Source organism: Canis lupus, chromosome 37 (genome assembly GCF_011100685.1).
Source record: "Canis lupus familiaris isolate Mischka breed German Shepherd chromosome 37, alternate assembly UU_Cfam_GSD_1.0, whole genome shotgun sequence".
Lineage (NCBI taxonomy): Eukaryota > Metazoa > Chordata > Mammalia > Carnivora > Canidae > Canis > Canis lupus.
The window spans coordinates 2,291,266-2,305,120 of record NC_049258.1 but is presented as its reverse complement, the minus strand read 5'-3'; the positions used below and the strand labels follow the sequence as shown (position 1 = coordinate 2,305,120).

General features: G+C 36.8%; 1 protein-coding gene across 1 annotated transcript in view; it reads left to right on the top strand.

Annotated features, from left to right (window-relative positions):
• TMEFF2 (transmembrane protein with EGF like and two follistatin like domains 2) overlaps window positions 1-12,812 on the top strand; it is a 222,134-nt gene extending 209,322 nt beyond the window's left edge. The window contains exons 8-10 of the mRNA XM_038585208.1: window positions 6,830-6,953; window positions 8,840-8,998; window positions 12,479-12,812. Of these exons, the coding sequence (XP_038441136.1) occupies window positions 6,830-6,953; window positions 8,840-8,998; window positions 12,479-12,575 (380 nt within the window). The 3' untranslated portion in view covers window positions 12,576-12,812. The remainder of the gene's footprint in view (window positions 1-6,829; window positions 6,954-8,839; window positions 8,999-12,478) is intronic.
• Window positions 12,813-13,855: the final 1,043 nt, after the last annotated feature.

Below are 13,855 nucleotides of genomic sequence, written 5' to 3'. Positions count from 1 at the left end.
TGAGCAAATAAATTTGTCCAGAAATGCATAGATTTAGTTTAAGACCAAAGAAAGAAGGGTATTCTTGACATGAAATGGCCTCCCATACTTTTTTTTCTTTCTTTAAAGTTTGTAGTAAACTTTGTCTCCGAAGAGCAGCTTGGAAGTAAGGAGCGTTGCTGCAGCCAAAGCTCAGTGGGGAGAGCTCTAGCAAATTGCCCCAGATAAGCTTACAGCAACTCCAGCTCTGGACTCCTGAGAGGTTAATGATCCCTACCTCTTCTCAAGGCCTGATATTTATGAAGTGTTGTCAAAGACATCTAAAGTTCCCTAAAATACTATATTTTTAAAAGATCTTCAAGCTAAATCTTCTAAACCTATAGGAGTTACCCACTTGCTGAGAGTTAATAGGCTCTTGACTGAATGGTGAAGTTTGAAAATGCCCATTAGAGGCTGAGTACAATTTCTCCCAGTAGCCTGCTGGAGGGTGCTGCCATCCAAAGCCAGGAAGGGCATTTCGGGGCAAAAGATAGAGCAAATGGCTAAAAATCTGCTTATTTTTCTTTTAGTAATAAACAGATATATTCATATATATATTCATTTTATATTTTACATATATATAGTCCATATATATATATTTCTTGGAGGTCCAGAATTTACAGCTAAATCTGTGATTTAGCCTTATGATGCCAAGTCCTGGAATTATAATAACTGTATTTGGATATCATAAGTTAAAATGTTTACATACAAGTTTCTTTCCCAAGATTGTACAGATTTCTCAGCTTTTATCTATGTAAATATATTACCAGTAGAAACTGAGATAATAAAACCTCATGCAAATAATCGTGCAATATTGTTGCATTTCAATCACTCCAGTCCCCAAATTACTATTTCTATTTCAGATGCTAGTACTTTTTCCAATTTAAATTCAAGCAATTCTTGAATAATGTCATTAAGGCCTTGCCTGAGAATGTATAACATGAAAATTAGTTTTCTTCAGCTTTATTTTAATTTTTATGTCCAATAGGAATATTTATATACACAAGTGGTAATATGGATAATCACATTCCACATCTTATATTTGTGTCTGGTCAATTGTCGGGTAAGAAAGAATTTCTCTCTATCTCTACCCATCCTACTCCCAACCCAGACCACTGCCTAAAATTTTGGATCCAAATAGTTTCAATGACTCTTCTGGGGAAAAAAAAAAATTCAACTGGTAGGAGAAATGTTGAATTTGTAGCAAAGAACTTAGTTTCTGTTTTGAAGTTATTTTTTTCCAAATCTATAACAGAGATTAAATAATAAGGGACATTGTGACTGAGTCTCTGCTCTTTATAAAACTTGAGAATTGATTGTGTCCTTAAATGCCTTCGTGTCCCTTCCACTAGCCTGTCACTGTTAGCTAGCATTCTCATTTGAATCTTTGTCATGGAGGCTTGAAAAAAGGGAAGACTCTTCTCATCTACTCATCTGTGCCTTCAAGAAACTATGACAGCAGGTGAAGTTATTATGGAATTTTTTAATTTTCAAGAACTCCTATTGCATTATATTCAGAAACTGTTCAATAGAAAGACTTTTCTGGTCTTTAAAAAACTTCTATTGCAATTCAAGCTAGATACAAGGCTTGACTGCCACCTCATATGTTTATTCCTAATAAGATGAGGAGAGAAAATCCTAAGAATTATATATCCTCTCTGAAACCAACTCTAATCAACAACGGGGACAATCATGATTTCACTTCTAAATTCATAATATGCTAGGTACAATATAAATATAATAGAAAGATGATTTTTCTTTGTCAGTTAAACCTTTTTCAAATGGCCTTGGAGCCATGGCAGTAAGTAGGGGACAGATCAATGAGTAATCAATCACAACAGGTGTGCAAATACATGAGTACTTCAGTGCTGGGGTTTCCTTGTGCCATTATTAAATGTGAAAAAAAATAGAAGTATTATATAAACATATTCAAAATGGAAGATTTTAGTTTTCTGGAAAAGTATGGTACATTTTTGTGTGCTCACAGGAAAAGCTTGTTAAAAATATAATAAACGAAATGGTACTACTCATGTGCCTGTGCTTGTCAAAGATAATTAGCAATGTTAAAGCATGATGTTAAAAACTGAATTTAATCCACAAACATATTTTCCGCCAAAGGGAGATAATGCATAAAAGAGCTCACTTTATACTAGAATGCCTAAATTATAACCATTGTAAATATTGAAGATATTTTATACCCTTTGATAAAGTAAAATGTCCCCATAATTAAGGCAAAGTGATATTCATTATTTATTATACCTAAATAATGTTCCTATTTGTCTAATTCTTTTTCCCATCATATCAAAAACAATATTTTACAATAAATATTGGTAAATATTTGTTGGTAACTTATTTGAAGTAAATATTAGCAGTAAAGATAAATATTACTCTCAAAGTGCAAAGAACCTAGAGGTCTGAAACAATCAAATCTACCACACAGTAACACTCTACAAAATCCGAGCAATAGTAAGAAGGGTTTTTTTTAACACCACCAGAAACTCACTACTTCACTATGCTCCTCACTCTCTTACTAAACAGCTCTAGTTGCTTAAAAATGTGCACTAGAAATTGGCTCCCTAAAACATCCACTGAATCCTCCACGTTACCTCTAGTTTAGAATCTTTCCAACCTACTCTGAAATCTGCCCAGAAGCAGGCCACTCCTCTGAAATCAGTGGCACAAGAGATAGGTAAATATTCCAAAGAAAGGCCTGATTAAAGCAAAGTAGGGTCATCTTCAGCGAAATATCATCTGACTATAGCCCCCTGACAGGCCTCCAGGACTGCAGGGCATCATGGGCCCGGCAGGTCCACTAGCCTGTAGGTGCAGGAATTTCATCTTACAAAACACCAGAACCCAGTAGGCTGGAGAAAGCTGACTTACGGAAAAAAGAAAAAAAAAAAAAAAAAAAAAACCACCCACAGAAAGTCAGAACCAATCAACTCAACTCATATGACATGTGTAACTGTCAAATGGATGAGAAATCCAGGTGGTACTACAGGTAGTGCCACGTAGGCTACATAGAAGTCAAATTATTTGAAGACTGTTCAGAGAATAGAACATCAAAACAAGAGAAATGGGTTGACTGAGTATTTAGTAGCAATAAACACAAAAAGTTTTGTGCATCCATTTCTGCAACTGGGGAGTCTAGATTTGTAAGTTCAGGTTGGCTTCTCAGGGCAACACCACTCCAGAGAGCACTTGAATAGAGAACATGACTTTTAGAACCTTTTTTGCAAGTGCTAACCCTTGACCAAGGAAACATTCTTTCTTTGAATGCATGGGTAATTTTAGTCAAGTTTTGCACTGTCGTATTTCTGCTTCAATCCATAATGTGTTGCTTTGATAGATTAATTCTTTGAACAACATCTTATTCCCAGCTTTTGGGGAAGAATAAGGCAGGGATAATGGTAAACACGCACGCACACATTCTGCACTATATTAAGTCTCTGAATTGCTCTGCCCCTTTTTTACCTCCCTCCCTTACTTGACTTATAAGGTAAGGTAAGGTAAGGTTTAGCACCTGCCTTCAGCCCAGGGGGTGATCCTGGGGTCCCGGGATCGAGTCCCACATCAGGCTCCCTGCATGGAGCCTGCTTCTCCCTCTGCCTGGGTCTCTGCCTCTCTCTCTCTCTCTCTCTCATAAATAAATAAAGTCTTTAAAAAAAAAAAAAAAAGGATGCTCTGGCTAAGAAATGGTTCCTTAAAAGGGTCAGGATCTCTTTCAGAATAAATCATTTGTGAACTTTAAGTAGGAAACTGGTTGAAGATTTTAAACAAAAACATGAGAAGTTTCTACCATTGTCACTGGTCTCTTTTAGTAAAAGGAGCACGACCCTTACATTAAACCTCTTTTTCAGTGGAGGACAAAGAAATCGATGTCTAAATCATCAGCCACTATAGGAAACATACAAAGTTCCAAAGTATCATTTTTAGATGATTTTAAATCTTTAAATGCTTCAGGATTGCTTGAATACCTAGGCATAAACATCAGGGTTACAAATACTGTTGTCCATACACATATTTGGTTGGAATATTAGATTTCTGTGTCTCTATTCCTCTTAATATACTCAAATCTCATTTCTCAAATATGTCTATTGCCTTACTAGAAGTGGTTATATATTCAGGTTTTCAATCAACTGGTTTACTTGGTTGGATTGACTATAAATTTGTTGACATATATTGATGATTCCTCATTTTCTTGCTCAGGGATCATTTCTTCTACTCATTTATTTTCAATCTAACTTTCTTATTTGACAGTATCCTGTGAACAGCATAACAGAGCACTCCAAGCTCATAAGGAATGGTGTAAACTAATTAGCAGATTTTATGACGGAAACTATTCCCCTCACACGTGATCATCCTGTCCAGATAATGAATTTTATGAAAATATCTGGTTATTACCACACTAAGGCAACATCCTCCCTCAAACAAGCTCTCACTTTGTCCTTAGACTTTGGTTCATAGTCATGAATACGGTACAAAAAGAATATGGGGTGAGAGATGGAGTTAAAAATACAGTGGCCTAAAAATGGATTTTGAGTCAAGGAAATTCTTTGATCTTCTTCTGCAACTGACAAAAAGAAAAATAGTCCTAATAGGATGTGTTTGAAAAATACTATGCCTGAGATCACAATGCATAACTGAATGCAGGGAAGTTACAGAAAATTCTCCTGCATGCAGGTGTGCAGAAGCCCTGGAGGGTTACTAACAAACACTAAGTAGAAGTGTTGAATAGTTTGTTATGAGGAGAAGATCCAGAAATAAGAGTGAGAATCCGTGCTGGTTCGTTACATCAGCAGTGCGGCTGGCAAACACCACTGTCAAAGTCGTCTTTTTTTTTTTTTTTTTTTTTTGTCAAAGTCGTCTTTAAGCAGCAGGTGCGCAGGTTTGACCACGCTAGCTTGTGGCCTCCTGGCAGCAGCAACAGATGAGCCAGGTCTTCTCCGTGGATTCACGAATGACCACACGCCATCCCAGGGTGCATCAAAAAGGCAGGGTTGTCCTGATTCTATTTTGGTCACATATTTCCCAAGTTGGAAATTTCACCCAACATTATTTATCTCAGTTTATGCGTGTTTGCTCACTACAGCTGTAATTTGTTACCAAAAACACCGTGACATGAAAATTCCAGAGTAGCTTGGAGGAATGGGAGAAGCCAAAAGAGAAAATTTTGTATAGTTTTAGTCTTTTCCATGGAAGTGGTTCGTTCATTTTAATGATAATTCATCAAAGTAGAAATATAATATGACAATGTATAACAAATATAAAATAAACAAAATATCACCTAAATAGGTACAGAGACAGAAATACAGAACAGATGAATGATTCAAATGTCATCTCCAGTCTCTCTAGCATAATTATGATAAATCCTTTATTAATTTGAGTCGTGGTTTGAAATATTACGCATCATACAAATGTGCATAAATATCCCCACACGGGAAAGCACTTAACATATTTTTTTCACTTAACATATTTAACAATATACTTCAAATTTTAAAGTTCTGCAGATGACTAACTAGATCTTAAAAGGTATGGATAGTTTACAGCTCTGCTTAAACATAAATAATGCATTTGTCCGATTCACCCATATTAAAAGTATTTTTTCTCCTGATGAAGATACTCATCATCCATGACTGCCAGTATGAAACTATAAGGGCGCACTGTAATAAAAGCTATACCTGTATGTGAAATAATAGGAAATGATCTATTTCACAAAAACAGTAATGCATTTTTAATCTTCCACTACTGATGCTTCCATTACTTCTATTACTGTGGGATTGAAAAGTATCTCAGATTGAACTCAAGAAAATGAAGTTTTTCAGGTGCTTAGGCAAGAATTTTTTTTTTTTAAGGCAAGAATTTTAAAGTCTGGTCAGGTCACAGATTATGGAAAAGACTCAAAAAAGGAAAACTTTATATTATAAAATGAACATCATCAAAAGACTATTTAGAGACAGCATGACATGTGAAGCCAACGTATTTGGGCTAAAGGTCAGAAAAAAAAAGAGTTTAATGTCTTTGTAGAAACATAAGGAAACAAAACTTGTTAATGAGGGAGGAAGGAGTTCACTTTAGAAGGCAAACTCTCTCTTCATCCTAAGTTTAACTTTCACATCCCATCGTTCACACAGGCCAGCTCCCAGGCCCTGGCGTAACTTAGGGCATGCGGTACGTACTGTGTTAGTATCTACACAAATGGTTCTGAAATAACGTTTGCTCTTTCAATAGCTTTATTTTGGCAATAAAAAAATGTATGGGTGCTAGTAGAATTCCTGTTCACAGTAAATGAAAAAAGCCTGAAAGAATACATTTGTTACAATTTGCATTTAGTTTTGGAAAACGTCTGTTTAACAACTGAACACAGCCATATTTTAACTTTTAAGCTCCCACACTGAGAAAGTATCAAGGTATTACAGCAATTTACTCTCAGGGACATTATGCTGGCCTTTGAAATTCAAAAAATAAGATAGTTCTTCTTGAATTATTTTATGATCAATGCACAGTCCCTACACAAGGAAAATTAAAGCTGTCTAACAACTCACAGACACATCACTGGCTATTAAAGATGGGAGAAATTGCATAAAAGCATGAAAAGCACTGGGTAATTTTGCAGTTTCATCTCTAAACACAATTGTAAAGATGTCTGTCTTTCAATTCTTCTTCCCTCTTTCTTCTGAACCAGAGCCTTTTAGTTCTTACCCTTTTAAGTATCTTTGCCTGCTATAGCTTTGCTTCTTAATGTACTGGTTGATCTTACTGGGCTGAGGAAGTATTTACAAGGGGTGCCTGCTTTTATCTGTATCCACAGAGAATGCTAACAAGCTAGAAGAAAGTGCAAGAGAGCACCACATCCCCTGCCCAGAACATTACAATGGTTTCTGCATGCATGGGAAGTGCGAACATTCTATCAACATGCAGGAGCCGTCTTGCAGGTAACGTTTTCGCTCTTTAACTCTTAAAATGTATGCAGTGAAAACAGAGGACCAAATTCTGGGTGTTTGTAAAGAATTGGATGGCATCCCCCCGCAGTGACCGGCAGCAAGGCGTTTCACTGCCTCTCCTGCACACACACACACGAAGACCATGAAATGTGTGCCTTACACACCCGAGCACTAAGTAACACACAGTTATGTGTACTTCTCTTGTAGAATTTTAAATTGTACCTTGGGCATTACCAGCTTCGTAAAGGCTCAGACCCCTGTTTCATTCCCCACTCTTTCCCATGGACATAGAGCAGCTCTTGGCACAGGACAGGTGCTTGTTAAGTCCTTCTGAGATGAATGGATGAGGACTTACTGTCCCTAAGAGGACATTATTGCTTTGGTGAGGTCATCTTTTCCAAAGTCCTTCTAATAAGCATTATCAGTCTTGGTTTTGCTGGGCACATACCTGTTATCCACAAGCCTCGTATAGTGAGATTGTTAGCCGTACCTCCCCAGATTCTAACTCAGTTGAGACACAAAGAAATTGCTTGTCCGGACTTAGTTAATCAATATAAATATCTGCTGAGTATTCATGAATAGAACATAATTATTGAGTTGGCAAAAAGATGGTAAAGCCAAGGTGAAAAACCAAATTTATTTTTTATTAAAGGAATATACAAGTATCCTATGATGAAATAGGTTGTCTATTATACAGCGAAGAGTTTCTCTCTCTCTCTTCCTCCTCCCCCTCCTCCTTCTCTCTGTCTCTCTCTCCCTTTCTCTCAAGAACTGTCTTCCTTTTATATTATCCTTCACTGAATACACTAGCACGTTCCAGTGAAACCAGCTAGAGTGAACAAAACCAAGAGGTTGTTTCTGCTGCCCTGTCATCCTTAGCAGGGCCCCCAGTATTGAACCCTCCGAGGCAAAAGGAAAGGCCCCAGGATGCAGAAATTCCAAGTGAAATACTGAAACAATTGCACAAAGCCAAAGACAAGCTGATCCTTGCTGGTATTGTTATGTGAACAGTTTCTTCATTTCATTGTCAAATGCTAATTTTAACACGCAGATGGTCTCCTGGAGCTTTCTGATGAGGGTTGAGTAAGTGAGAAGTGGTGTTCATTCTCAGATGAATAGCACACGGGTTTATTTTGTGGAACTCTATTGCCTACACCATGATTATTATTTTTCCTCCTGAAATTTAGCTCTCTAACATGAGTAGGCAACTTTATGATCAACGAATTAAAGAAATTACTTATTATAGTCCTGGTCTAAATATTTTTCAACATTTGTCCTCACAGTAGCATAGAGAACGCTTTATCCAAAAATAAATAAATAGCCCCATTTTACCCCCACATCCTCAGAAACAAACCTTCTGTCAAGTAATCATGTCAGCTTAGGTCGATTAAAGAACAAGTTAAATAAAATCTGAAACTTGCCTGAAAAAAAAAAAAACAGTAAAAAGAACGATGGTTTCTGGACATCCACTGCTTCTCTATATCATCATCATCACAAACTATGTGGCAATCCTCCTGTCTTCAAAATCTTATTTTAAGTGTAAAAGAAACACCTCATATCTTTGAAACCCAACACAGAAAGGGATCTTGTTGAAAATAGAGAGTTGCTTGATGGGATGAGCACTGGGTGTTATTCTATATGTTGGCAAATTGAACACCAATAAAAAATAAATTAAAAAAAAAAGAAAAGAAAAGAGAGAGTTGTAACCTGTATCTACAGAGTAACATTTTAAAAAAAAAGAAAGAAAGAAACCAACAGTCCGGATTTCACAATGAAGATAAAAGTGGTCTAGCCAGCTATAAAAATGAGCACACACACACCCCCCAAAAAAATGAGCCCAGCAGCTGCAGGTAACTGGACACTCTCATTTCTTCCAGGTGTGATGCTGGTTATACTGGACAACACTGTGAAAAAAAGGACTACAGTGTATTGTACGTTGTTCCCGGCCCCGTGCGATTTCAGTATGTCTTAATCGCAGCTGTGATTGGAACCATTCAGATTGCCGTCATCTGTGTGGTGGTCCTCTGCATCACCAGGTCAGTAGCAGTGCTCAGTCGGCCACCCCGATGCCGGAGTGTGCTGTTCCTCCTCGCCTTACTTAGATTACTCTCCTCCTGAGGCCCTTTGTGGGCTCTGCGGCCATCCGTTCTCTGGAGTCCTATTTCCTCCTCCTAACAGCCTGTGAATAGCATCGATTTTTCATGCTGGAGTGGTACAAATTATTTTCCTTATTGTTGCATTTTGATGATTATTTAGTTTTGAAGCAAAGATCTTTTTTCTCTACTCTGTGATGCCAATCTTTGTTTAAATAAGCTCTTCTCTTTTAGCTATAGAAAGTCCGTCTCCGTTCGAACTACTAACAGACTATTTAGATGACAGCGTGGCCTTATTTACCCAGACCCAGATCAGTGTGCTGAAAGAGGTCAGAAGGGATGGTGTAGACGGCCTAGAAAAGTGTCAAAGTAGAGCTTTCATTTACGGTACTTAGATTTCCAAGTATCACTCTCCAACATAATCATTTTGAACATATTTGGCGTAAACGACAGGTACATTTTTATCTTAAGTTAATGATATAGCTTTCAATCACAAAATTCAAAGAAAATAGCTTTAATAAAAAAGATTGTGTTGTAGTACATGAAAACCTTTGATATATGGAAACATGCGACAAACATGACAACGAGCGTGTATATCAACCAAATGGCAATTGTTTCCTGGAGAGCTAGGTTGAGAGGGATCCAGGCACCTCATCCAGTTTCAACAGGAGAGAAAAATCATGGCTAATTAGCGATGTCTGACATGGTGCTTAGAGCAAAGGAGTAGGGCCAGGTATTTACTTGCTTAGCTTCCTCAGTGTGTAAGTTCATGACAACTAAATCTGTTATTATTTACGCCCTGTCTAACCAGAAATCATATTGAAGACACTCCTCTCTGACCTTATTTCACTCTCCTTGAGAAAAAAATTCCGAGAAAGTTTTTCAAGGCTTTTGCCAAATTCACAAGACATTTAAACTTTCATTCATCTGCACAGCTCTACAGTAAATCAGAATGTTTCCTCCAAAATTATTTTTCTAAAGACAAGAAAATAAAAGAAAGTATCATATCTTTAGAAAATAAAGGCCATGATACATCTCCGTAGCTGTATTGCACTATCTTCTTTGAGGACAAGTGTGGCATTTGCTCTTGAAAAAGACAAAATATGGTTCATAAATCCTTGCCGGGCCTAAAAGCTTAAGGGAATATCATCGACTGGAGCTTTGTGCTGCTCAAAGCCAAGTTGAGCTCATCAACTAGACTCTCACGTTTAGATGCCAAGTGAGTCAATGGATTATATTAAAATAGATTCTAGGGAACATAAAGATAACTCAAGAAACCAAAAATACTGAGTATAAAGGAAAGATAGAAAAGAATCTAAAACACAAGAAGCGGTGCCATATTACCATAGGGGTCTTGAGCCTTCTGATATGTACACGCGGTCAACACATGAAAAACCAAGTTCCTATTTAAGACCTCTAATCTCCTAACGACTGGATTTGCTACTTCATGTACTGACCAAAATGCAGGACTTTCGACATTTTAGCAGATGTTTTCAAGTTTGTTATTAATCACAGTTCTGTTCCCATACATTCCAAGAACAACCGGGATACACTGGGCTCTGACCTCACCAAGCACTGTGTGCATATATTTTATGTGTGTGTGTGTCATACATGTGTGTACACACAGACGCATATGCATTTAATAACAGTTATCCTCATTTGAAAAATAGAAACTCTGAGGTATGAGAAGTTAGCAAATCGCTAAGTGTACACAGCCGAGCAATAAGGGCAGCTACGGAGTCCGGGCTGCCTGGCGTCAGAGCCTGTCCACTGCTCTAGTCCTGCCCCTCGGCCGGTCATCATGCTGTGTGTTCTAAAGCTCAAGATGACCTAAACTGAGCTCCAAAGTAGAAGTAAGCCATTTTTTTAAGGCATATGGCCGTTTTCATTTTCACGTGAAAAAAGGAACAAAACCTATTCTCTATTTCCTTTTGAGGAGGAGTCCATGAGTCTAAATTAGCATTATTGTAACACATTTTATAAATCTATCTTGGGATGTCCAGGTCTTCCAAAGTATTTCCAGGAGTCATGCTAGTCAATAAGCCACACTTTCCCCAGTGTGGATTCATTCTATTCACTTGAGAATGTTCTACTCAAAAACCAGATTTTCCACCCAGGCCATCTGCCCCTCACCAAACCTTCCCCTTTTCCATCCACCTTGACCACACTTGCCCATGAAGACCTATTCCAATATATCCCGTTGGCTAAAAGAATTACAAATTGTACCAAGCAGAAGTCCCTTCATTCTCTTCAATTTTCTTTTCATTTCTCCATCACCTGGTCTCTCCTCTTTTCTCTCTCTCCTCCTCCTCCCACTTTCTTTTTTTTTTCTAATTGCTTCCCCTTGTTTTTATGATTTGTCAAACATCTGCCCTCCTTCTAAATACAGCATGTGTCACATAAATATAGATATCTAGAGACCTGCTCTGGAATGAAAAAGAGTTGCCCTGTTGAGAAGATGGATTTTCTATCTTTTTTGTCTCCAAGAGCTCCCACTTGCTGGGAATGTGACTTTCAGCTCCATGTTTATTTTGACCTCTTTTTAAAAAAAAATAGATACATAGATAACATATGTATTTATTCATATGTGAAGATATATATGAATATATAATCTCTGAAACCCATCAACAATAAGATTTTATGTGAACTTTGAATTGTAGTTCTTATTTTCATCATCAAAGTATTCTTTTATTACAAGAGAAAAGACACCAGAGGAGAGCTTTTCAGATAATTTGACTGAATTTAGCTTTTTATAGAAGCTAAATAGTTGGTACCAATTTATGTCTCTAGCTTATGGGGTTAATATATAAAAATGATATCTGGCTGAACCAAAACAGTATCCCTTTTCATTACATATCAGATATTAACAGTTGGCTCATCCTCTGGTTGAAAAGGGTTTAAACTTGTAGCACTGAAATGTCAATATAACATTCATCCTGAGGACATTTAGAATATAAAATTGTTGAAGACATTTAAAGTGAGATTGGATGAGCTCACAACTTGCTTGATTGCCTTGTGCTGAGTCATTCTTGTGCCTTATTGAGTAAGTGGTTGAAGACCAGGTAAATGTATTCCTCTTCAACGTCTGCCTCTGTTCATCAGTGCACCCCAAAAGACGCTTAAAGACAACGGCCAGGAGATGGGGAAGAAAAAAAATATATAAAAAAAAGAAAAAAAGAAAAAATAAATAAAATAAAATATATATATATATATATATATATAGGAAGATATTATATTTTGGAAGATATATATATATATATATATATATATCTTCCAAAATAATCCCAGCCTCTACTGATAATAAATTCTTTTGTCTGAAATATTTTAACAGTTTGCTTAATCCACAACTTCATTCTGTAATTGTAGGACCAAACTTTAGGTAACAGCACTGGACTAAGATTTGTAAACTTTCCAACCTTCTAGGAAATGCCCCAGAAGCAACAGAATTCACAGACAGAAGCAAAATACAGGGCACTACAGTTCAGACAACACAACAAGAGCATCCACGAGGTTAATCTAAAGGGAGCATGTTGCACAGTGGCTGGACTACCGAGATCTGGGACTACACAATACAGTATTATAGACAAAAGAATAAGACAAGAGATCTACACATGTTGCCTTGCATTTGTGGTAATCTACACCAATGAAAACATGTACTACAGCTATATTTGATTATGTATGGATATATTTGAAATAGTATACATTGTCTTGATGTTTTTTCTGTAATGTAAATAAACTATTTATATCACACAATATAGTTTTTTCTTTCCCATGTATTTGTTATATATAATAAATACTCAGTGATGAGAAAAAAATGGCATTCTTAAATTTGCGGTATCTCATAAGTGTAAATATAATCAAGCTGGTACAATCTGTGCAGGCACCAGTATTTCATCTCTCCCCATATCTTGAGACAGAGCATTAGTTTATATAGGACTCGGTGGCTAGGTTTTGAGTGATTCCAAGATCAAGGGAAATGATGGTTATTGGAAAAGAGAAAAAATAATTTACTTTATATCGAGTGAGGATAAAATATTTCAGATCTTTGAATCATCTCTATTTCATCAACTTTCTTCCCTGGTCTTCCATTTTCATCCCCAGAGCTGAAAAATCTCTGGCATATAAATTAAATCAAAGAAGAAGGGTAGGGAAAGTGTTTTATAACTCATAAAAGAGAGAGAAAGAAGATATTGGTTTTTATTGGGAAAGCATCTTAGAATCTCGCCGTCAAGTGCATATATCTGAAGGGTCCAGAACAAGCTACATCTCAGGAATACACAGAGCACAAAATCTATTCCGTTTAGGTGAGTGGAATTAAGAACTTGTGGAAAAATGTAATAACACCATTAAAAGTGAAACACCAGCACCACAGATTCTCAGAAGCACGGTGCTACATTTTATAGCATAGCGTTCTTTAAAAAGGAGCTAGAATTGCCACCACATTCCTTAGGAATGGCTTTATGGTTAATGCTACGCCATTATTTGAAGTGGAATATGGTGATGATGATATTTCATAAGGACAGAGAATTACGTTGGAAGCCTATTTATATGCTGAGATAAGAAAGCAAATTAATCCCATAGCATCCGAAAGAATTTAGTGGAAAGTTGATAGGGATTTTTGAGCATATAGATATGATCACTTTGGGAAGAAATAAAATATGAGAACTCTCAAAAAATAAGAGGTAAATAACAAATCAAAAAATCGCCTTATGATCGCTTAGCTTTCTGTGGCTAATATAGTAAATCTAGAACTTTCATTGCCTCCTTTCGATCACTTCCGCATGGACTAAAAGGAACGAC